Genomic DNA, 23168 nt, shown 5'->3' with positions numbered 1-23168 from the left:
CAAAAGCCCACCAGCTTGGACCCAAGGTCGCTGGCTCCAGCAAGGGGTTACTCAGTCTGCTGAAGGCCCGCGGTCAAGGCACATATGAGAAAGCAATCAATGAACAACTAAGGTGTTGCAACACGCAATGAAAAACTAATAATTGATGCTTCTCATCTCTCTCCATTCCTGTCTGTCTGTCCCTGTCTAACCCTCTCTCTGACTCACTCTCTGTCTCTATAATAAATAAATAAATATTTTTTTAAAACCTCAATTTATCCTACATAGTTTCTGGTACAATGCTCTTTGCATAGTAAGTGCTCAATAAATATTTGTTCAGTAAATGAGTACCTGTTATAATGTAGGACACTCAGCTGGGCTTTGTAATCTCAAAAGATTTTTTGAAAAATACTGTAGTATTTCAGAAGAAAAATTTAAATTTAGCCTCCTTAACTATAATTTTGGTCCCCATATACTCTAGCTAAAGGTTTTTTGTTATTTTGTTTTTTATACAAATTTACCTTGAAAGAGTCTGCTTATTACTTAGCCAGTTTATAGTTACAGTTTTTATAAAAATACAGCTGAGCCTGACCTGTGGTGGCGCAGTGGATAAAGCGTCAACCTGGAAATGCTGAGGTCGCCAGTTCGAAACCCTGGACTTGCCTGGTCAAGGCACATATGAGAGTTGATGCTTCCAGCTCCTCCTCCCTTCTCTCTGTCTCTCTCTCCTCCCTCTCTCTCTCTCTCCTCTCTAAAAATGAATAAATAAAAAAAAAATTTTAAAAATTAAAAAGGAAAAAAATACAGCTGATCAGTGCAAATTCTATGATTCAGTATTGCTTCTCAGATAAATATTTTCTGATCAGTATTCTAAAGCAGTATTTTCCAATAGAACTTTCTGCAGTAATGGAAATGGTCTATATCTATGTCCAGTATGGTCGCTGTTAGCCACATGGGCTGTTAAATACTAGTGTAATTGAGGAACTGAATTTTAAACTTTAATTTGAATTAGTTTACACAGTCACATGTAGCTTGTGACTTTTGTATTGATAGTGCTGTTCTAGAGGTACCACAGAACTGTAAACAGGTAGATTCAGTGGTTCCTATGAGTGAGGTAAAGTAAGGAAGACAAAGATAGGGACTCAGCTGTAGCTTGATTAATTATTGCCATTAACTATTTTGCCTGATTAGAATAGGGAAAGTTTTTTTTTTTTCTGAAGTGAGAAGTGGAGAGGCGGAGACAGACTCCCGCATGCACCCCAACCAGGAACCACCTGGCAAACCCCCTATGGGGCAATCCTCTGCCCATCTGGAGCGTTGCTCTGTTGCTCTGCAACCGAGCTATTTTAGCACCTGAGGCAAGGCCATGGGGCCATCCTCAGCACCCAGGGCCAACTTGCTTCAACCAAGTCATGGCTGCAGGAGAGGAAGAGAGAGATATAGAGAGAGAGAAGAGAGAGGGGGAGGGGTGCAAAAGCATATGATTGCTTCTCCTATGTTTCCTGACCCAGGAATCTAACCCAGGACATCCACACGCCAGGCCGATGCTATACCACTGAGCCAACCAGCCAGGGCTGAAAGTTTCAGATTGAGACATTTTTATTTTGAAAACCAGATTGTTCTTTATTACCTCTAATAGTGTTCTTTATAAAACTTCACATGCGTTTATTTCTCTACTTATTCAGTAAATATTTATTATGTATTACATATGTATCAGGGACTCGACTACATTCTGGATTTAGCAAGCAGCCAGACTACTCCCATCCCTGACCTCATGGAACTTAGTCACTGTGACATATATTTTTATCACTTGAATCTGTGTGTGTATAGGTGTATTAGCAGAGTTTAAGTGGCATCCCTGTGCCGTTGTCTGACCATCTGTTTCGTGCCTGACAGAAAACGTTGTATTGCTGTTTGGCTTCTGGATAACCATATCCCCTAATGGTTATGCCTAAGAAATCAAAGTGTTTGGGGAAGCCTTGAAATTTTATTATGTTGTCATTCCTTACTGTATTATGAAATTAAAGATGTGATCACTGAATTTGGTTGAGCATTGTTTGCTCCTTCTCTGGAATGAGTCTTCAGTGATGATCAAGGTTTCCCTGTACTTCCAGGAAAAAGAAATAAAGTGTTTTTCTTCCCTTTCTGCCTCTTTTTAAATTCTTTCTGTGTCTAATTTCCTCCCTCTGGCAGCGGCAATAACAGACAATCTTCTAGGATAATTGGAACCCTTGGTGATAATACCTGTTTCTTTTCAAAGTCATGCATACTATAAACTTTTCTCTTGTGTGAGTTTGTTGTTAATAGATCAGTAGTTTTTTTGTTACTTAGATAATGGAAATAGAAGAGCAGAAGCAAAAGCAATTGGAATTACTTGAACAGATTGAACAACAGAAGTTAAGATTAGAAACTGATTGCTTCAGGGCTCAGCTGGAAGAAGAAAAAAGGAGAAAAACTCAGACTGGGGTAGGACGCGGGTCAATCTCATCTGTTGGGGGATAAGAAAGTGCAAGCCATCTTAGCATTCAGCAAAGTAAAATGCATTTCTGATTCTTATTTGGTAATTCTTTTAATAATGTTTGTATATATTTTTGTGTAAATAAGTTTATGCTAACCTAATGGCTTTCATCTTGCAGCTTGTCGGGTGCCGGCATGTGTGACCATATTGGTATGAATGGGTGTGTTGAGCTCTTGGACTTGGTTGGCTTAGCACTAAAAGAATGATAGGTGACTTTGTCGTTTTTTGTTTTGTTTTTTAAAGGATGCTTATTGAAGCTGTAAACAATGAAACAAGGAAGGGCTTAGGGTAGAAGCAACAAGAGAGCCTAAGCGGGCTGCTTATTTTATTAGGCTCTCTAGCCCTTTGAGTAATGAGGTTTTTTTTTCATGCTCACTGACCCCTGAGAGTGAGTTTGTTTTCAAAAAATGAAATTTGTTCCCATTACAGTTTTATTAACTAAAAATCATGTTTGTTTGATAACCAATTTATGGAAACAAGAACAAGATACATTTGCCTTTTTTTAATGTTGCCTTACACATTTTTAAAATAAATCAATTGTACTGTGGATGGTCAGGAGGCACGAGGATGTACATGAACGTTTGTACTACCCAGAGGGCAGAAATGTTACAGGAAAGAAATGAGCCAAAGCAGGCTGCTGCCGGCTCACTGGAGAGTCAGAATAAAGGGGGTTTGCAGACAGGTTCGGGGGGTTAGTGCTGGATGAGCTGCCACTACTCATTGCTTCCCTGCTTGCAAGTCTCCTGGGGACCCTTAGAGTCTAAGAGATGCAGGCCTGTGAGGGAAGAAGAGAGGGAGGGGAAGGCGAGGTGTACTCCTGGGAAGGAGCTGATAACTTTGTTTCTTAATAAGGGAAGTGCCAGTCTTTTTTATGAAAATAATAAAACTGTATGGAAGTTAATTATAGGACTTCAGTTTATAGTAAATACTTTAGTACTTGTTTCTAGATTTGCCTTTTAATTAGTGGCTTTGTGTTTTATTAGGTTCACACTGCTGCAGCATCTCGCACCGTAAGTACTGATGAAGACAGTCATAGGCAGATGATTCGTATCTATCAGCATCATCTTCTACAGCAAAACAGGTATTAGCTAGGGTACAATTCATACATTACAGTGTGTGGCTACATCTTCAGGATTTATTATTTATATCAAGACCTAATTGAGGTTCCCTTAGAATTATGGCATGTAGATTTTTCAGAGAGCAGTGTGAATTGTTTTTCTTTTCCGCCATATTTCTGGCCAGTCCTTGATTGCTGTTGAATTTAATGTGTAGACACTTGAGAATACAGAACAATTTTAATCAAAAAAGAATAATATTTTGTTTTTGTGTTTATTTTTGGTAGGTTACATAGACAGTCTGTTGAAACAGCCAGGAAACGATTGCTTGAGTATCAGGCTACGTTAAAAGGAAAGTACCAGTCCATGTCAGCTGCATCCTTAGTGTCTGACTCCGTTCTGTCAGCCCCACCCCAGGACTCTGAAAGACCCACTGTTAAATCAGAACATTGGGATCCGGGTCAGAGACCCAAGACCTCCAGACTAGAACAAGATTATTTTCAGGTTCCAAGACAAAATCACTTTCCACAAAGACAAGTAGAAACAACAGAAACAGATGGTTTAGCCAAGAAATGTTTGGAATCACAAGAACAGCCTAAGCAATTTTCACAGACTGAACCACAACAGAGAGACTATAAATCATTCCTTAAAGATTCTCATATACTTTCAAGGACTTTATCATGTGACAGGCCTCTGGTATTGCAGCATGCTGGTGAAGTAGCTGAAATGTTAGAGCCTTCCTTTAGCTTTCTGCCTGGTACAGGTGAATCGGGAAAAATCCAGGAACCCTTTCCAACCATGAGAAAAAATGCAGTTTCTATAAGCCATTCTGTAATCAGCCAAGTGCAGGATAAGTCTTTGCCATCCTCAGAGAACATCACAGTCCGTCAAGGTAATGTGAAGGCTCTCCAAGAGCAGTTAGCTCTACAGAAGGAAGTTCTTCGGTCCAGACAGGAAGCTCAGGAACAGTTGCTTTTGCGCAAACAGAAAGAATTGGAAGGACAAACCGGCATTTCTGTGTTTCTTCCATTGGCACCTCGGGGTTCGCTTGCCAAAGCGGAGTCAGGGAGAATCCAGGAACCTTCTCCAACCAAGAATGATACTGCAGTTTCCTCAGGCCATCCTGGGGCCCCACTACTTCAGGGTGGGAATTTGAGTCTTTCACAGCCTAGCTTACCACAGCGAGGTAATTTTAAATTTCACCGGGAACAGTTAAATCGTGAGAAGGATAGCCTTCAGGCCAGGCGGGAAGCCCAGGAAGTACTGCGTGTACATAAACAGGGTGAGCTGGATGGAGGAGTGTGGTCTAAACAGACTGAGCCACCTTCTCTCCCATCTCAGGTAGCTCCGCATACATTTACTTCATTAATTTCTGCTGGTACTCAATCTGGAAAAATCCAGGAGCAGTGTTCACCTAGGGGTGAGGAGGGACTTCTCTCAAGCCGATCTGAAATCCCAGTATCTCAGGGTGGCTCTTTGAGTTTCCTCCAGCAGTTCCTGCCTTTGCATGACAGTTTGAAGCTGCTCCAAGAGCAGCTGGCTGCACAGAGGGACGCTCTTCAGGCTCGGCACGAAGCCCAGGTAGAACTGATTTTACATGGACGGAGGGATTTGGAGGGCAGTGAGCCTGCACAGAGGAGTTCCTCCTTCCCACCAGTGGGTGCTCGCTGTTCAGATGCTTTGCCAACTGCTAAAACAGAGCCTCGAAGAACTCAGAGCCTTTATTTGTCTGAGGAGAATGCTGTTCCCTCAAGTCCTGCAGCAGTCCCAAGATTTCAGGATGAGTCTCTCAGCTGTCCACCGCCTAGCATGCCCCAGCAAGAAAATTTGACAGCACTCCAAGAACAGTCACACATACAGAGGATAAAACTTGGTGCTGAACAAGAAACTCGGGAATTTGTACACAAACAAAGTGAATTAGAAAAGGGAGTTTCTTTTGAACATGCTGGCATCTCTTTATCCCTTTCCCAGGTTGCTGAAGATGAAAGATCCCAGGAATTTATGACAAGTGACAGTGCAGATCCCTTAAGCCATTCTAAGAGCCCAAGATTTCAGGAAAGATTTCTGAGATTTTCACAAGGTAATTTGGAGGAACAACAAGAATGGCTTGCCCCAATAGAGGCCCCTCAATTTAGCCAGACAACTAAAGGAAATATATCTTCTGAACAAACTAGTTCCTCCTCCTCTTTCATGCCTCAGTTACAACAGCTTTCCTTTACCTCATTACCTTTGGAATCGGGTACAACCCAAGAGCCTCTTTCAACAGAGAGTGATGGTAAAATTTCTTCAAGCCATCTTCAGATCCCACAATTGCAGGATAGGCTTTTGAGAATATCACAACTTATCCAGCCTCAACAAGATAATTTGAAGGCACTTCAAGAACAGTTAGCTACACAAAGGGAAGCCGTCTTTCAGTCTAGACGGGAAGCCCAGGAAGAACTACATAAACAGAGAGAGTGGAGGGAAGAAATACCTCTTGAGCAGGTTGGCACCTCTCCCTTCTTACCCCTAAGCGTACAACATTCTTTTGCTTCATTAACTCTTCCTGAATGTGATAAATTCCAAGAACCTTGTCCAACTAAGAGTGATGATACAGCCTCCTCAAGTCATTCAGAGACACCAAGAATGCCTGATAGTCTTTCAGGTTTATCACAGCCTGTTTTTCAAGTTATATTGCCTACACAAAATAAATTTGAGGAAAAGTTATCTTCTGAGCATTTTATTCAACCTCACCATCATGATTTGATGGTACTTCAGCAGCAATTAGATATACAAAGAAAAGCCATTCGGTTTAGACAGGAATTCCAAGAAGAATTGCTTTTGCAGCGACTAAGTGAATTGGAGAAAAGGGTATCATCTGAGCAGGTTGGTTCTTCATCCTTACCCGAGAGAGCACTGCCTGTTGGCTCGGAAAGAAGCCACAAGTCTTTTCCAACCAGAAGTAACAATACTATTCCCTCAGGTCATCCTGAGATCTCCAGATTGCAGGATAGTTTATCGCAGCCTATTGTGCCGCAGCAAGGTCATCTGACAGCACAGTTGGACTTGCAAAGGGAAGTGCAGTCTGATGAGAAGGCCCAGGAAGAACTGCTTGTAAACAAGAGTAATAACTTGATTGAAAGTGAATCTTCTGAGCACGCTATTCCCCCTTTGTTTCTACCCAAGAAAAGAGAGCATTCATTTATTCCACTACCTTTTGCTGCAGTTAAATATGAAGATGTTTGTGAATTGGGTTCATCCAAGAATGAACATGCAGTTTCTTCAAGTGATTCTGTGACCCCAAAATTTCCAGATAGACTTTTGAGTTTTTCACAACCTGTCTTAGCTCAGCAGGATAACTTTGTACTTCAGAAGCAGTTGGAACTGCAAAAAGAAATTCTGCATTATAGCCAGAAAGCCCAAGAGGAGCTGCTTCTCCGGAGTCAAACAGTGTTGCAGCAGCAGATACAAAAACATCAAGAGACTTTGAAGGATTTCTTTAAAGATGGTCAGGTATGTATCATATTAAACTTGAATGTCTAAGAATTAAACAGTGTAGTTAACCCGACTCACACAAGCTAAATGTTTTAATCTTAAGGCCTAAATAAGTTCTTATTTATTGAGAATAAGTGATATGACCTTAACTGCTTTAATTTTCTACCTTAAACAATGTGGAAGTTAAAACAGGAAAACTACTTCAGATGGTGTTTATGAGGTTAGTAGTTATTTGAAGCCCAACTGATTTCAGCCAAATGCAAATGCTTAAAATATGACCAAACGCAAACACTTAAAAATGTAGATTGTCATTTAAAGTTTGTTATAAAGGATTTTGAACTCACCATAAAATTACATTGTAAAATAGCCAGTTAGCAGATTTTCTCTTATACAAATAGCAGACCTTGTGCTTTCTGTATAACACTTTGACATATGTGTGTGAATCAAAATCAATACCCTCTTTTCCTCAAGTAACAGTATTAAAGCCTGTTGTAAATGGGCATGATTGATGTTAGGCTGATGGACAGCTGTACCTGCTGCTTGCTGCTGAATTATTGAGAAGACTCTGGCACGGTCACTCAGACAATCATAGTTTCTCCATATGGGAGATAAGAATATAATCTAAATATGAATGTCTCCATTTTACTTTGAAATGCCATTACCTAAAGTTATGATTTCGCCTCGGTGGAACTCTAATTTGATGTTCAGAAGAAGCTTGAGTTGAGTTCATGAAAACTTGAGTTCTAGGGATTTGCTTGTTGTTTGAAGGAAAAGTAATGAGAAAAGAAAGTGTGTGTGGCAGGGTACTTGGGTAAAGTCTCTTTTGAATTGTACAATGGACACCAAGTTTTTAGGTCGGAAGCTATGAGTGGTTTTACTTTCCAGTGGAAATAAATCATCCTTTCACCGTTAGGAGCATTTCTCATTTTTTATCTGTGGATAAGGTTGTAATAGTATGATTGATGAAACTATTTATTTGGTTGAGGTTCTAATTTAAGAGGGGGATATAAATCTAATGAATGCTTCACATGATCCCTTATCCTGTGTCATCCCACCCTCATCTGTCTACTGTTTCAGACAAGTGAGCCCACTTTTGAAAATGATTTAAAACCCCAGATGCTCAGAGAGTGGTTTCCTCATCTCCAAGACCAAGCAAAAGTTGATCATAACACTAGTCCTTCAGATGTGAGGATAGATGATAATCAGCTGCTTTCAGAAGGTAGTAGTACCAAACAATGTGGTAAGACAGTTGGATTTTATTGTAATTTTTTTGCTGATTATTCTTTGCTTTCACTTTCTGCAACTTGCTGGTTAAAGAGAAGTTTGTAGAGTGTTCATAGATTTTTATTTTGCCTAACTTTGTCATTGACTTGATAGGTGAGCATCTGAGCAGAGAGCTGGGAGGGAGAGCCTCAAAGCCACCTGTAGCGAAAGTTAAATGTGGATTGGACTTGAACCAACACGAACTTAGTGCTATTCAAGAGGTAGACTCACCAGGAAGTGGCAGGCCTTCTATACTAGGTAAACAAATGGTTTGATAAAATACAGGTTTTTTTAATAGTTGGCCAGTTTTCTACATTTATTTTTTAGGATATAACTCAGTTTTTTCTCTTTTCCCTTGTTGCTTTTCTACTTCAGTACCTTCATTGTTCTTTTCCTGTATCTTTTATAGGATAAGTAGTACTAAGCTTAAAATCCTGGCTTTAAGGACAATTTAAGTGTATTCACTGTACTACTTCTTCCTAGATCAAAATGTCTAGAAAAACTCCTCCCTAAGATTCTTAGTAAATAGCCCCATTTAAATTTCACAATTCTTTTTATATTTCCACACTCACCAAATAGTTTTCTTGATCAAATTTATTAAAGTAAATCCTTTTTTAAGAAAACATTAGCTTTCTCAATAGGAAAGTACATGGAAGTATAATGTTAATATTTTGGTCTTCATCCATAAACTGGTGTGTCTTTGTTTCTGTCTGAAAGAAATAAAGACGGTAGAAAATGAGAGTAATTCTTAAGAATCAGTCCCCTTTCTGTTTTCTTATGCTTATCTTATAAAACTTATAAAGTATGATTTTATTTATTACTCAGCTTTGGAAGATTTTCTTATTTTTCACTGTTTGGCAAACTGCCACTTCAGGAATTGATTGATGCTTTCTATTATTCACAGTGCACATTGGGAAATTCTCACCATTCATTTCTGTAATTTGCTGAGTCATGTTTCATAATGTCTTCTTGTCTAAAAGGGCAAGCTTTATACTGTTCTTTCACCTCCACTTCCTCATTCTTCAGCCTTCTTTTAAGTCCCGAGCTTCACCTCCTAGGTCCTTCCTCACCTTGTTCCTCCCTTCAAAGGTTGGCTTAAGTACCACTTGTCTGGTAAACTTTCCCTGAACTGTCAAGAGTCTCTCTCTGATGCTCTCTGGGAGCTTTCATTATAGCCTTTATCACACCGCTTTAAATAATACTTTCAATCAAAGTATTACAGACAAAGCGTTTAAAAAGGCAAATAGGTAGTGCCAAAACAAATGGTTTGATAAAATACAGGTGGTTTGATACAAAAGGTTATAACAGGAAACAGCATTTCTTCCTGCCCTCCACATACCCCTTAATCTACTCGCCAGGGGCAATCACTTGACAAGTCTTTTAAGTGGTTTTTGAATTTACCTCTGTAGTTGGCAATGGATTTTAGCAAAAATTAAGCTATGTATGGGTCCTGTTCATAAAAATGAAACTCAGAGACATGAACAAGAATGTGATGGCAACAGGGGTGGGGGTGGGGGGAGGGGGGAGGGGGTGAAGAAGAAGAGAGGGGTTGGGGGAGGGGAGGGGCACAAAGAAAACCAGATAGAAGGTGACAGAAGACAATTTAGCTTTGGGGGAGGGGTATACAGCACAATCAAATGTCAAAATAATCTAGAGATGTTTTCTCTCAACATATGTACCCTGATTTATCTATGTCACTGCATTAAATTTAATAAATAAATTTTAAAAAAATTAAGCTAAATTATCATCATGCTCATGTACAGTTTTTTACTGCTAAGACAGTTAGAATACTATGATTATATTTCTTTCTTGTTAAACTTTACCTACAATAGATTGTGTCTTTTTTTTTTCATTTGCTTAAAGCTTCCATTGAATGTCTGTCTTCCCACACTAATACTTCTATTAAATACCTCTGTATATTTTAAGGTCACACCATTTTCTGTTTGTGGAACACCTTTTAGTTGAAAGTTGTGTTGTAAAGTAGTGTACCTTAATTCCACGTGTTATGTACAGACACCAAGGCAGGATACAGAAGAATATTTAAGAGGAGATTTATTAATAAGCCGGCTGCATATGACTTACACGGGGTCTGAGGCTAGTTATATACACTTGACCACATACAGGTTGGGGGAAAAAGAGGGGGAGCATGACATAATCATTAACAAGATTGTAACATTTATCTATAGGATCTGTAAAAAACATTCCTACCTATTAAAACTTATAAGGTAACACAATAGTGATGTTGTGTTACATATCAAAGACATTCCCAAATCTTTTAGTGTCTACCTCCCATTCCTTTGTCTAGAGCAGGGGTAGTCAACCTTTTTATACCTACCGCCCACTTTTGTATCTCTGTTAGTAGTAAAATTTTCTAACTGCCCACTGGTTCCACAGTAATGGTGGTTTATAAAGTAGGGAAGTAACTTGACTTTATAAAATTTATAAAGCAGAGTTACAGCAAGTTAAAGCATATAATAATAATTACTTACCAAGTACTTTGTCAGATTTTTGCTAAGTTTGTCAGAATAAATCTTTATAAAACAACTTACTATAGTTAAATCTTTCTTTTTATTTATACTTTGGTTGCTCCGCTACCGCCCACCAAGCTGGAACGCCCACTAGTGGGCGGTAGGGACCAGGTTGACTATCACTGGTCTAGAGGTACATACATCAATCAAGATTTCAGGATGGGAGGGGGCTTACATGATGTCAGAGGATAAGTGTTTGTAAATTGCCCATTAAGGAGAAAGAAAAGGGAGAGGAAAGGGCTATTTAAATCATTCCCCCCCCCCCCTGCACCTGTCTAGCTGTTTACCTTCTTCCTCAGAGGTGAGGGGAAGAGAGGGGGTTCAAGCCTCCTTCCTCTTTTCATTCAAAACCTAGTAAGAAAACCTCTCTATTTACAATATAATAGCCCTTCCTAAGCATGAATGCGATCTGGCCATCTTGAGCTGGTGTAAATCACACACAAGTATAAAAATCATATTTACAAAATCTCTCTGGCCTGACCAGGCGGTGGCGCAGTGGATAGAGCGACGGACTGGGATGCAGAGGACCCAGGTTCGAGATCCAGAGGTCACCAGCTTGAGCATGGGCTCATCTGGTTTGAGCAAAAAGCCCACTAGCTTGAACCCAAGGTTGCTGGCTCCAGCAAGGGGTTACTCGGTCTGCTGAAGGCCCGCGGTCAAGGCATATATGAGAAAGCAATCAATGAACAGCTAAGGTGTTGCATCGCTCAATGAAAACTAATGATTGATGCTTCTCATCTCTCTCCGTTCCTGTCTGTCCCTCTCTCTGACTCACTCTCTGTCTCTGTAAAAAATAAAAAAAAATCTCTCTGAATGCTTGGCCTAAATCATAAAATGCCTTTTAAGCCTCTTAGTAAAAGGGGTTTCTGATCTCAGTACATAGTACATCCTTGTAAGCCAGGAAACTCCCACATTCCTCTCCCTCTATTCTCCACAGAAGGGAGGGGACAAGAAACCTGACTCTTCCTTCTAAAATATTAATATTAATTTTTTCAATTCTTTGGTACCTTACCACAGTTGGATGACCTATTAGGCATTTTTAACAAGAGTACTATTGCCTCCAAAAGAGATAAAAATTGGTTCTTGGAGAGGTGAAAAAGTCTTACTCTTTTTATATACCAAAGCACAGATGTACATAGAAAGATATTCAGTGTGTGTGTGTGTGTGTGTGTGTGTGTGTGTGTGTATAGTTATTACAGATTCATGGAGATAGGAGGCAATTTTTAAAGAGCAAAAAAAAAGCCCCTCAGGTGGGCAAGGATGATAGTGTCACGGGGAAGCACTGATCTGTGTGTTATCTTTTAGTTTTCTCTTTTGTCGTTCATTTATTTTCCTTTTGACTTTACTTTCTGAGAGAATTCCCTCAACTTTTTCTTCTAACTTTTTTTTTTTACAGAGACAGAGAGAGAGTCAGAGAGAGGGATAGATAGGGACAGACAGACAGGAACGGAGAGAGATGAGAAGCATCAATCATCAGTTTTTCGTTGCGACGCCTTAGTTCATTGATTGCTTTCTCATATGTGTCTAGACTGTGGGCCTTCAGCAGACGGAGTAACCCCTTGCTCAAGCCAACAACCTTGGGTCCAAGCTGGTGAACTTTTGCTCAAACCAGATGAGCCTGCGCTCAAGCTGACGACCTTGGGGTCTCGAACCTGGGTCCTCCGCATCCCAGTCTGATGCTCTATCCATTGCGCCACCGCCTGGTCAGGCTTTTCTAACTTTTCTTATAAAGTTTTGTTTTGACTATCAAATCGTAATTTCTAAAAGCTTGCTCTTTTTCCTGATATTTTTTCTTTTTCATAGCATTCTGCTATTTTCATGAATGCAAAATTTTATCTACTAAGTATATTTATGTTTTCTTTGTGTGGGTTCCTATATTTTCTGTGTGACTGAGTTCGTTTGTTTATTTTGTTGTTTCTGTCTGATATTTTAGAGGCTTTCTCTAATAGCTTGCATTAGTGAGACTAAAGGGCTTATTGGATATTCTGTAGGTGGAGGCCTTATATATTGCTGAACTTCAGTGGAAAAGGTGGCTTTTCATTGGGGACCCTCAAATTAGTTTCTGTAGTTCTTTTCCCTAAGTCAGTTTATAGTTTAGTTTTTTTCAAAAAATAAAGAGCCTTCAAGCCTGATAGAGCCTGTCTGCTGCTCTGCAGCCAGACCTGGGTGGGGCACCTGGGGTGAGAGGGCAGACTTTTCTCTTAATACCCCTGATTTTTTTTAATGGCATTCTATCTCTTCCATCCACTCTTGCACCTTCCAGTGCCTGATCGCCCTGAATTCAGAATGTATAATATTAGATTCGATTTCTCCGGAGAATAAACGTGTAGTCTTTTCTGGGGATGACTTTTAGGGGAAAGGGGCCCTTGGGTGGGAGGGATCTGTTCCAAGTGCATAGTTTTAAACATTCTTCCTGTTTTTAGTTCTCTGACAAACATCTTCCTCTAGTAATGTACCTTTAATTCCCAATTTTGTGGGGTCTGCAGTAAATTAGCTTCTATTTTTGGTAATCTTCTACTCCTTTGTTTGCTTGTTTTTCTTTTTTTTTTCCCCGAAGCTGGTAACGGGGAGGCAGTCAGACAGACTCCCGCATGCGCCAGACCGGGATCCACCCGGCATGCCCACCAGGAGGCGATGCTCTGCCCCTCTGGGGCATCGTTCTGTTGCATCCAGAGCCATTCTAGCGCCTGAGGCAGAGGCCACAGAGCCATCCCCAGCGCCTGGGCCATCTTTGCTCCAGTGGAGCCTCGGCTGCAGGAGGGGAAGAGAGAGACAGAGAGGAAAGAGGGGGGGAGGGGTGGAGAAGCAGATGGGCGCTTCTTCTGTTTGCCCCGGCCGGGAATCGAACCCAGGATTCCCGCACACCAGGCCGACGCTCTACCACTGAGCCAACCGACCAGGGCCGCTTGTTTTTCTTGTATCAAAGTATAATATTCAGAGAGGTGCATAAATTATCGGTGTTTATTTCAATGATTATCACTGTAATAGCCATCTCCATGTAAATACCAACCTGGTCAAGTGCTGGGATGTTAGAGAATGCCATAAAGCCTCCCTCTGTACCCTCTCAGTTACTGTGTACTCTTCTCTCCAGGGTAAGCCCCTGTCTTGATTTCTTATACCACAGATTAGCTGTGGCTATTTTTGAACATTGCGTCATGAATGTATATTCTATCTTACAGTATTATTAATGATTAGTAAAGTCTCCAGGCATTTCTCCTGTGATTCAGTACTGAAGCATTATTTAATATTATGTAGGTGTATCGTTAAAAACTCAGAAAAATAATTTAAGGGCCTATGTAAAAGATAAGTAATTATTGTTTTCTTGAAACATAAATCATCTTTAAGAGTTTAGATTTTTTGCCCCATAATCTAAATTGCCATTTTAGTTTTGGCTAGCACCAGAAACTTAAGAGGAAGTCTAACAAGTCATTTTTTTCTCTACCAGATAAACCAGATTTTCATCAAGACAGAGACCCCCTGAGGGTGTCTATAAGTCGAGAACAAAGTTTCCTTGGGACCCCACTGGACCGTGCTCCATTGGCTCATCCTCACCTGAATGCCAGGGAGAACGTCTGTGGTGACGACTCTGAGGAAGCAGGTGAGAGATCAAGAGATTGAAAGTGAAATTGCTGTGCACAAGGGTATGTGGACAAAAGATATGTAATGTAGAGTCATTATGGTACACCTATGTTATGCAGTTCTATGTAGTTAAATGATGGGAGGAAAGAATCTGTGGTCATGCATTGAAAATTGTCTGAATGATAGACTCCAAAGTATTGGTACAGGTTTACATTTTTGGACACTCGGTTTCACTCCCCCCAACTCCACCCCCCGAAGAGAGAAGCGGAGCAGGAGGCAGGAAGCAGGCAGTCAGACTCCCGCATGCACCCAACTGGGATCCACCCAGCATGCCCACCAGGGGGCGATGCTCCACTGCAACCAGAGCCATTCTAGTGCTTGAGGTGGAGGCCATGGGGCTATCCTCAGTGCCCAGACCAACTTTGCTCCAATGGAGCCTTGGCTGCGGGAGGGGAAGAGAGAGATAGAGAGAAAGGAGAAGGAGGAAGGGTGGAGAAGCAGATGGGCACTTCTCCTGTGTGCCCTGGCTGGGAATTGAACCTGGGACTTCCACAGGCCAGGCTGACACTCTACTGCTGAGCTAACCGGCCAGGGCCTGGGTTTCACCTTCTACTTTATATGTTCAACTGTAGACTTAAAAATAAGAAGCATGTATTCTGTACAGAAAAAGTTTGATACAGGAAATGAAGTTTATTAAAAGAATAATTAAATTAGCTTTTCAGTTTCACTAAATAAATGGTAGCAGAGTTATTTGAAGGTATAGGGTTTTTGTTGGCAACATTTACAAATTTTGTGTTAAGCCTATTCATAACAATTCACATTTAATTAAATACTATGAAATTTTATCTTAAAAGATATATATATATAGCTTTCTGAATAAGCTATTTTGTTTACTTTTAAATATTTGGAAAATAAAGGTTTATATTTTTTAAAAAAAGCATTAAATCACTTAATTCTGTCCCCCAAAAACAACCAGTGTTGATTTTCTCACTTTTGAATTTATGCATTGTATGTAACAAGCTGTTTTACATGTAGACTATGCTTTTTAACCATACAAAGCATAGTTCTAGTATTGCTTTATCAGTTCTAAAGCACTTTTTAAATAGTTACCTTTTCTAACCGTATTTCTTTTTATTTTAGCTCTCACATGTCCTTGAGTGATTATCTTAGTTGCATCTATAGTTTAATAGAGTAAAAGATGAGAGTACTATTCTTTGAGGGTTTATAGGAAAATTGACTTTAAGCATCTTTTTTTTTAATTGAAGATATAACCCAGTGAATTATATGTAATTTTTGACACATCAAATAAAACTTATAACTTTAGTTTTAGCTAAAGGATACTTATATTTCCTTTTTTATTCTGCCTGGTCATTTCTTCTAGCCAAAGAGTAGCAAGAACACACCTGTAGTTAAACAAAGCTGGGGTTTTGACTTGGTGCAGTAAGGTAGAATGCCACCATAGGGGACATGGGGTGTCTCAATAAGAGGGTATTAGAAGGGACTTGCTATAAAAGTTGGGCTTCTATTAGGTGATTTTGGTCAGGATTCAAAGAGATGGGGCTTTGTTTATTTGTTGTTTTCAGGGAGAGGGTAATTCTATTTTGGGGTACCTAGAAAAGTCTTATTTAGGAGGCAGGAATAATGGAGTAAGACTAATTAAAGCTGTAACAGGTCACGAAGCAGCAGTCACCCAGATCAGCCAAGATACGGAGAAGCTTGGTCATTTTTGTGGTCTGGGCTGTATTTATGATTTTGTCTATGTTCAGAGATGAGTGTGGGTGGTCTCATTTTTCTCTTGATCCATCATGGTAAGAGTGGCCTTTTCTGATATTGGTGTTGTGTGAAATAGTTACTGCTTAACAGGAGAACACCAAGGCCTGGCTGATAGTGCCAGAGCGGTTCCTGGTCCTCCGGCTACGTTCTGCTTCTCATAATCATCCCCAGGTTTGTGCTGTTTCTGTCTTAGAACAGAGGGTCTTACTTTGTTACTTCTCTGTTCCCTCCCTACCACTTCATCCAGGTCCTTATCACCTAACCTCTTTCTTAATGTCTTTTTAGGTGGTGTCACTGACTTCCAGCTCTGTCCCCTTGCTTCTGTAGGGAAGCAGGAAATGCTGCTTTGCTCCTGGAGAAAAGCAGACATGTTGCCTCGCTGCGGGGCATGGGAAGATTACTCTGCTTAAGGCACTGCCTTCCTGGTGTTCTTTTCTCCGAATGAGTCCCTACTCCCAGTGAACTTTTCGAAACCTGTGACAATTATTTCTCTTCTGACTACTTTCAGGGACCTGTTCATTGAATTCTTCAATGTCTTATAGAACTTTGACCTTGCTTCTTTCTCCAGTTTTTATTTTTCACTTCTTATCACTACTCAAATGTTACCCTGTTTACTCATCTCTCCTCTGGGGGAAGTCTTCTTGGTATGTTATAGAGAATAGCAAATTGTGAGGTATGAATTTAAAGACTCCAGATTAACTTCTAATCTCCCAACTGGCTTTTGAAATGAGCTGCCTAAGAAAAAATATAACCTTACTATAAAATTTTATCATCTCTTTTTCTTAAAATTTCTTTACTTAAAATGCTGGGGGCGGGCCTGACCTGTGGTGGCGCAGTGGGATAAAGCGTCGACCTGGAACACTGAGGTTGCCGGTTCGAAACCTTGGGCTTGCCCGGTCAAGGCACATATGGGAGTTGATGCTTCCAGTTCCTCCCTCCCCTTCTCTCTCTCTCTCTCCTCTCTCTCTAAAAATTAATAAATAAAAATATAAAAAAAAAAAATGCTGGGGGGTTTTTTTCCTGTATTTTTCTGAAGCCAGAAATGGGGAGAGACAGTCAGACAGACTCCCACATGTGCCCGACCGGGATCCATCCGGCACGCCCACCAGGGGGCGACGCTCTGCCCACCAGGGGGCGATGCTCTGCCCCTCCGGGGCGTCGCTCTGTTGCGACCAGAGCCACTCTAGCGCCTGGGGCAGAGGCCGAGGAGCCATCCCCAGCGCCCGGGCCATTCTTGCTCCAATGGAGCCTCCGCTGCGGGAGGGGAAGAGAGAGACAGAGAGGAAGGAGAGGGGGAGGGGTGGAGAAGTAGATGGGCGCTTCTCTTGTGTGCCCTTGCCAGGAATGGAACCCGGGACTTCTGCACGCCAGGCCGACGCGCTACCACTGAGCTAACCGGCCAGGGCCTTAAAATGCTGTTTTTAAAGAACTAGACTAGCCTGACCAGGTGGTGGCACAGTGAATAGAGCGCATCTGACTAGGATGCAAAGGACCCAGGTTTGAGACCCCGAGGTCGCCAGCTTGAGCGCGGGCTCATCTGGTTTGAGCAAAGCTCACCAGCTTGGACCCAAGGTCTTGGTCTGCTGAAGGCCTGCGGTCAAGGCACATATGAGAAAGCAATCAATGAACAACTAAGGTGTCGCAGTGTGCAACGAAAAACTGATGATTGATGCTTCTCATCTCTCTGTTCCTGTCTGTCTGTCCCTACCTATCCCTCTCTCTGACTCTCTCTCTGTCTCTGTAAAAAAATAAAAATAAAATATAAGAACTAGACTAGGGAGGGAGTAAAAGTGGCATTAAAAATAAATTGTACTAGCCTGACCTGTGGTGGCGCAGTGGATAAAGCATCGACCTGGAAATGCTGAGGTTGCTGGTTCAAAACCCTGGGCTTGCCTGGTCAAGGCACATATGGGAGTTGCTGCTTCCAGCTCCTCCCCCCTGTCTCTCTCTCCTCTCTCTCCCCCTCTCTCTCCTCTCTAAAATGAATAAATAAAAATAAAATAAAAATTTAAAAAAAATAAATAAATAAATTGTACTAGACCAAGAAGAGGCGAAAACAACCCCCAGAGCAACCAAAGCCCACACGCTACTGCATCCCCGTGCCCCACCTGTATGTCTCACCACCGTCGCCATCATGCCCAAGAGAAAGGCTGAAGGGGATGCTAAGGGAGGTAAAGCCAAGGTGAAGGACAAACCACAGAGGGGATCCGCCGGGTTATCAGCTAGGCCTGCTCCTCCAAAGACAGAGCCCAAGCCTAAAAAGGCCTCTGCAAAGAAGGGAGAGGAGGTACCCAAAGGGGAAAGCTGATGCTGGCAGGGATGGGGATAACCCTGCAGAACATGGAGATGCCAGAACAGACCAGGCAGAGAAAGCTGAAGGGGCTGGAGATGCCAAGTGAAGTGTGTGCATTTTTTGATAACTGTGTATTTCTGGTGACTTTTTTTTTTAAGCTATGTTGTTAGCCCACAGAACACTTCATTGTTGTTTTGGGGGGGGAAGGACATACAGTACTAATAGAATGTCTCCAAAGCTGGAGTAAACGTTTGAGAAAAACACCTTTCCCTTCTAGTTTGTTTTTTTTTAAGTCTCTTTTTTTTTTTTTTTTTTTAATTTTTTTTATTTATTCATTTTAGAGAGGAGAGGGAGAGACAGAGAGAGAGGGGGGGGTGGGAGAGACGGGGGGGGGGGGAGGAGCTGGAAGCATCAACTCCCATATGTGCCTTGACCAGGCAAGCCTAGGGTTTCGAACCGGCAACCTCAGCATTTCCAGGTGAATGCTTTATCCACTGCGCCACCACAGGTCAGGCCCCTTCTAGTTTTGAGAGACTTCCTCTTGGTTCCTGGAAAGAGGGATCCCTTGATATTGACACACATTAGCCACCTTGCACAAACACCTCGTGGTATGGAAAAATTCATTTGTGTCCTTTTCTTCCTCTCCACTTTAAGCATAGACTTGACTCCCTTAAGCCCAGAGACCTGTTGGGACCTGGTCCCCCCCAGCCCCCCGCAAAATTGGTTACCAGTATGTTGGGGGCAATCTGCACTTTCTAATGTCACCATCGAGGTGGCATCCCTCAAAAGAGCAGCAGTTCCTTTTTTAGGTTGTGGATCTACAGATTGATAATTCTACCGTTTTCATTTTATTTCCTGAAAGTCAGGGTCGGCTTGTGAAAAGTTGTTAAAACAACATGTTTAATGTGAAATGTCAACCCTTACTCTAAACCAGTGGTTCTCAACCTTTCTAATGCCGTGACCCCACAATACAGTTCCTCATGTTGCGGTGACCCCAAACCAAAAAAATAATTTTGGTGGCTACCTCATAACTGTAATTTTGCTACAGTTATGATTCGGAATGTAAATACCTGATATGCATTATGTATTTTCTGATGGCTTTAGGCGACCCCGCTGGGGTTGCAACCCACAGGTTGAGAACCGCTGCTCTAAACTTTCCCTGTTCAGAGGATCAGATGAAGACTTCATTGGGTTTTATAGTGGCTTTCTGATTTTGGGTACTCCATTGCAAAAGGGAGTTTGAAAGTTATATACTGTTAATGATTATCTGCCCATGTCCTGCCTAAAATACCATGATTGTTTATGAAAAGTATCTTTAATAAAGCTGGATACAGTTTCGCTTGGAGAAAAAAATAATAATAATAAAAATAATAATAAAATAAATTGTACTTAGGCCCTGGCCAGTTGGCCTGCGTATAGAAGTCCTGGGTTTGATTCCTGGTTAGGACACAGAGGAGAAGCGCCCATCTGCTTCTCCACTCTTCCCCCTCTTCTTCCTCTCTGTCTCTTCCCCTCCCACAGCCAAGGCTCCATTGGAGCATAGTTGGCCTGGGCACTGAGGACGGCTCCATGGCCTCCACTTCAGGAGCTAGCTAGAATGGCTCCGGCACACAACAGAGCAATGCCCCAGATGGGCAGAGCATTGCCCCCTGGAGGGCATGCCAGGTGGATCCTAGTCGGGCACATGCGGGAGTCTGACTGCCTCCCCACTTCTAACTTAGGAAAAATACCAAAATAGATAGATCAGTGGTAGTCAACCTGGTCCCTACTGCCCACTACTGGGCGTTCCAGCTTTCATGGTGGGCGGTAGCAGAGCAACCAAAGTATAAATAAAAAGATAGATTTAACTATAGTAAGTTGTTTTATAAAGATTTATTCTGCCAAACTTAGCGAAAATCCAACATAAAGTACTTGGTAAGTAATTATTATATGCTTTAACTTACTGTAACTCTGCTTTATAAATTTTATAAAGTAAAGTTACTTCCCTACTTTATAAATCACTATTACTTTGGAACCGTGGGCGATTAAAAATTTTACTACTAACGGAGATACAAAAGTGGGCGGTAGGTTTAAAAAGGTTGACTACACCTGTACTAAGATAAAGCAGCTCTGCGAAGCAAAACATGAAACAAATTTGTAGGAAAGCAAGAAATGATGCCTTTTGGTTCTAAGAATTAGCTTCGTCTTAATCCAAACCTTTTTTCCCTATTTCAGCCAGGGTCCAGGAGGCTGTGGCTGAAAATCATGCAGTGTTAAGTTACGCTGTGGAGGAAGAAGAACGTACATCTCTGAGTCCAGCTGTGAAGCCGGGTGATAAGGTTAGTCGTGTCTGTGTGCACTGCCGCGTTGGCGGTGTTTGGCTTTGTAGTCTCTTTCGCTTAGTTCACAGAAGTGGTGAGATAAAGTTTGTGCCCTCTGAGATCTGCTCTTACTGAAGTGGATCAGTGATGAAAATAGCCAAATCTGAGCATCAGAAGACCCTCTAGTCTACTTGATGCATGATCTCTGTAGTTCTGAGAAGCAAAAGTGTAAATTAATTTAAAGTGTGTGTGTGTGTGTGTGTGTGTGTGTGTGTGTGTGTGTGTAAAGGTGAGTGTGGCTACTAAGGACTTGCTGATGAGTGAATGAGATTCAGGGGGTGGGGGACATATGTGTATGAAAGGCTGATCAGTTCTGAGCAATGATGAAAATGTTTTACTACTGACCTTTGTAATTATGAAGGTTTCTACACTTGATCTGAGCTCAGAATTGATAACTGCTGATGTTGGTGATTTGGGTTTTTTCCTAGATATTACTTTCTACATTGTGGTCTAATGGTCCTCTTAATTTTTAGGCTGAAACACAAGAGATTTATCATGAACCATTATCTTCAGTAACTATCTCTACTGGCAGCTTAAGTAATGAAAACACAGATTTGAGCTTTACAGATCCAGGTAATATCGTCAGAATATTTGTAAATAAATCGGAAGATCAGCACCAGTGCTGTTGCAGTACAGTTGTGAGAGTGACACTGCCTTTCACATTGTGCCAAGGGATTGTTCTTTAAATTGCAGAACTTTTCATGCCCGATAGAATATTGGACAGTATGATATTGTAACATAGTTGGAAATCATGGGCTTGCAGACCCTTGAGAGTGCTCTGTGGATCCCCAACAACACAGAAGTGTCCACTAATGTCACATTTTCCCATTCAGTAGCAAGTTATCTAAGCAAATTTCTTGTACTGATCCCATATCAATGTATATACATTGCTATGCCTCTCACCAAATTTGTCTCTGGAAGTACCTAGCCATTAAATATCTTCATTAATCTCTTTGCAGAGTCATTTCAGAACATGTGGACCATAGGGAACAAGAATCTGCCGCTGGCAAAGAACAAGAAACAATTTTAAGTTCCGCAGTTTGTTGTGGACCGTTAATGGCAGGAAGCCACTATAGATTCAAGGCTTAGCAAAAAGCTAAGTTCTCCCCCCTCCATCTCCATATTTGGCTTTGATGCTGAGTGTTTGCACCCACTCCACTTCCTTCCTTGGGTTGCAGGAAGCAATATACATACCCTTCCTCTGACTCTGTTTGTTTCAGATGTTTGTAAATTTCACTAATGTATCCTGTTTTTGCCTTGGGAGAGTTCCTGTCTTAGCCTTTGATGTGCAACTTTGTATCAGGGTCCTTGATTTGCATAGGTCCATATAATAAAGCGAACTGGGGCTGTGAGGCACTCAGATGCTGCCAGGCAGTTTGAGGAGTCCTCCCGGTCCCATCTCTGGAGTCAATACGAATTGGGAGGTGGGACTGAGGTCCAGTCCTGTACTGCCTGTTGTTGCCTGGGATAGTTGGGCAATGTTTGGCCTGCTGGAATCTGAATTTGCTGAGGAAACACTGACATTGCCCCTATTGTTTGATGGGGCCGGGGAGGGCCCCATTGTTCGTTTCCCTGCCCTGCGGTAGTACATTTAGGCCTCCCCTTATTCTTCCAATGTTTCCCTTGTCTACAAAGTGGGCAGAGGTCCGGAGCCTTAAGGGCTGGCTGTCCTTGAGGGAGAGGCCGAGACCAATATCCGGGGAAACCAGGGCAATTTTTAGCAAAATGCCTCGAACCCCCGCATTGAAAACAGTTTCCATGGGCAAAAGTACTTCCCTCGGCGCAAATTCTAATATAATCCTCTATATCTCCCTTCTTGCGGTGAGGCCAAAGTGCAGCCTGACAAGCAGAATTAGCATTTTCATAGGCTAGTTGTTTTATTAAAACCTTTCCCACATTTTTATCCCCTACTATTCTTTCAACTGCTTGAATTAGCCGTGAGACAAAGTCTTGAAATTGCTCGTCTGCACCCTGCCTAATTTTACCAAATTCTTCTGGTTTGGTCCCTGGAATAGGCAGGCATTTTCATGCCTGTGTGGCTAGCTGATTAATTATATCATAAATAGCTGGTCGATACTCTAATTGAGTTGCCGTATGGGCATACTTTCCTTCTCCAGTTAACATATCTACAGTAACAGCAACCTCCTCTTGCTGATTTTTCTCATCCAGCTCTATAGCCTTTTCATGAAAGTCTGACTTCCACAACAAATAATCACCCCCAGAGAGACAAGCACGAGCAATCGCCTTCCAGTCATTTGGGGGAAGAGCCTTTGCACTAATGGTATCTAATAAACCAAGTGTAAAAGGAGCAGTAGGCCCATACTGAGCACAAGCAAGTTTAAGCTC

At 41.6% G+C, this 23168-nt stretch overlaps 1 protein-coding gene, 2 non-coding genes and 1 pseudogene across 6 annotated transcripts in view; all 4 read left to right on the top strand.

Moving 5' to 3' along the window:
- Positions 1 to 23168, top strand: part of CEP295 (centrosomal protein 295) — a 69234-nt gene that overhangs the window by 25302 nt on the left and 20764 nt on the right. For 2 of the 4 annotated variants that reach the window (XR_010727691.1, XM_066248399.1), the window contains exons 13-20: positions 2311 to 2445; positions 3481 to 3578; positions 3840 to 7044; positions 8104 to 8245; positions 8404 to 8547; positions 14263 to 14415; positions 20677 to 20780; positions 21296 to 21395. Coding sequence is in view for 3 of the 4 variants with exons in the window: in XM_066248399.1 (XP_066104496.1) it covers positions 2311 to 2445; positions 3481 to 3578; positions 3840 to 7044; positions 8104 to 8245; positions 8404 to 8547; positions 14263 to 14415; positions 20677 to 20780; positions 21296 to 21395 (4081 nt within the window). In the remaining variant the exon portion in view is untranslated. Of the gene's footprint in view, positions 1 to 2310; positions 2446 to 3480; positions 3579 to 3839; positions 7045 to 8103; positions 8246 to 8403; positions 8548 to 14262; positions 14416 to 20676; positions 20781 to 21295; positions 21396 to 21783; positions 21865 to 23168 lie in introns of all 4 variants that reach the window. The other 2 variants (XM_066248420.1, XM_066248410.1) reach the window with 2 other exon arrangements.
- LOC136320517 (non-histone chromosomal protein HMG-17 pseudogene) lies at positions 18218 to 18736 on the top strand (annotated as a pseudogene).
- LOC136321281 (small nucleolar RNA U2-19) lies at positions 20902 to 20981 on the top strand. The gene has a single exon (XR_010728550.1). It is a non-coding gene; the product is annotated as a small nucleolar RNA U2-19 (small nucleolar RNA).
- LOC136321280 (small nucleolar RNA U2-30) lies at positions 21138 to 21207 on the top strand. The gene has a single exon (XR_010728549.1). It is a non-coding gene; the product is annotated as a small nucleolar RNA U2-30 (small nucleolar RNA).

The sequence above is a fragment of the Saccopteryx bilineata genome, chromosome 1 (assembly GCF_036850765.1).
Source record: "Saccopteryx bilineata isolate mSacBil1 chromosome 1, mSacBil1_pri_phased_curated, whole genome shotgun sequence".
Classification (NCBI taxonomy): Eukaryota; Metazoa; Chordata; class Mammalia; order Chiroptera; family Emballonuridae; genus Saccopteryx; species Saccopteryx bilineata.
This window is presented reverse-complemented; position numbering and strand designations above follow the sequence as displayed.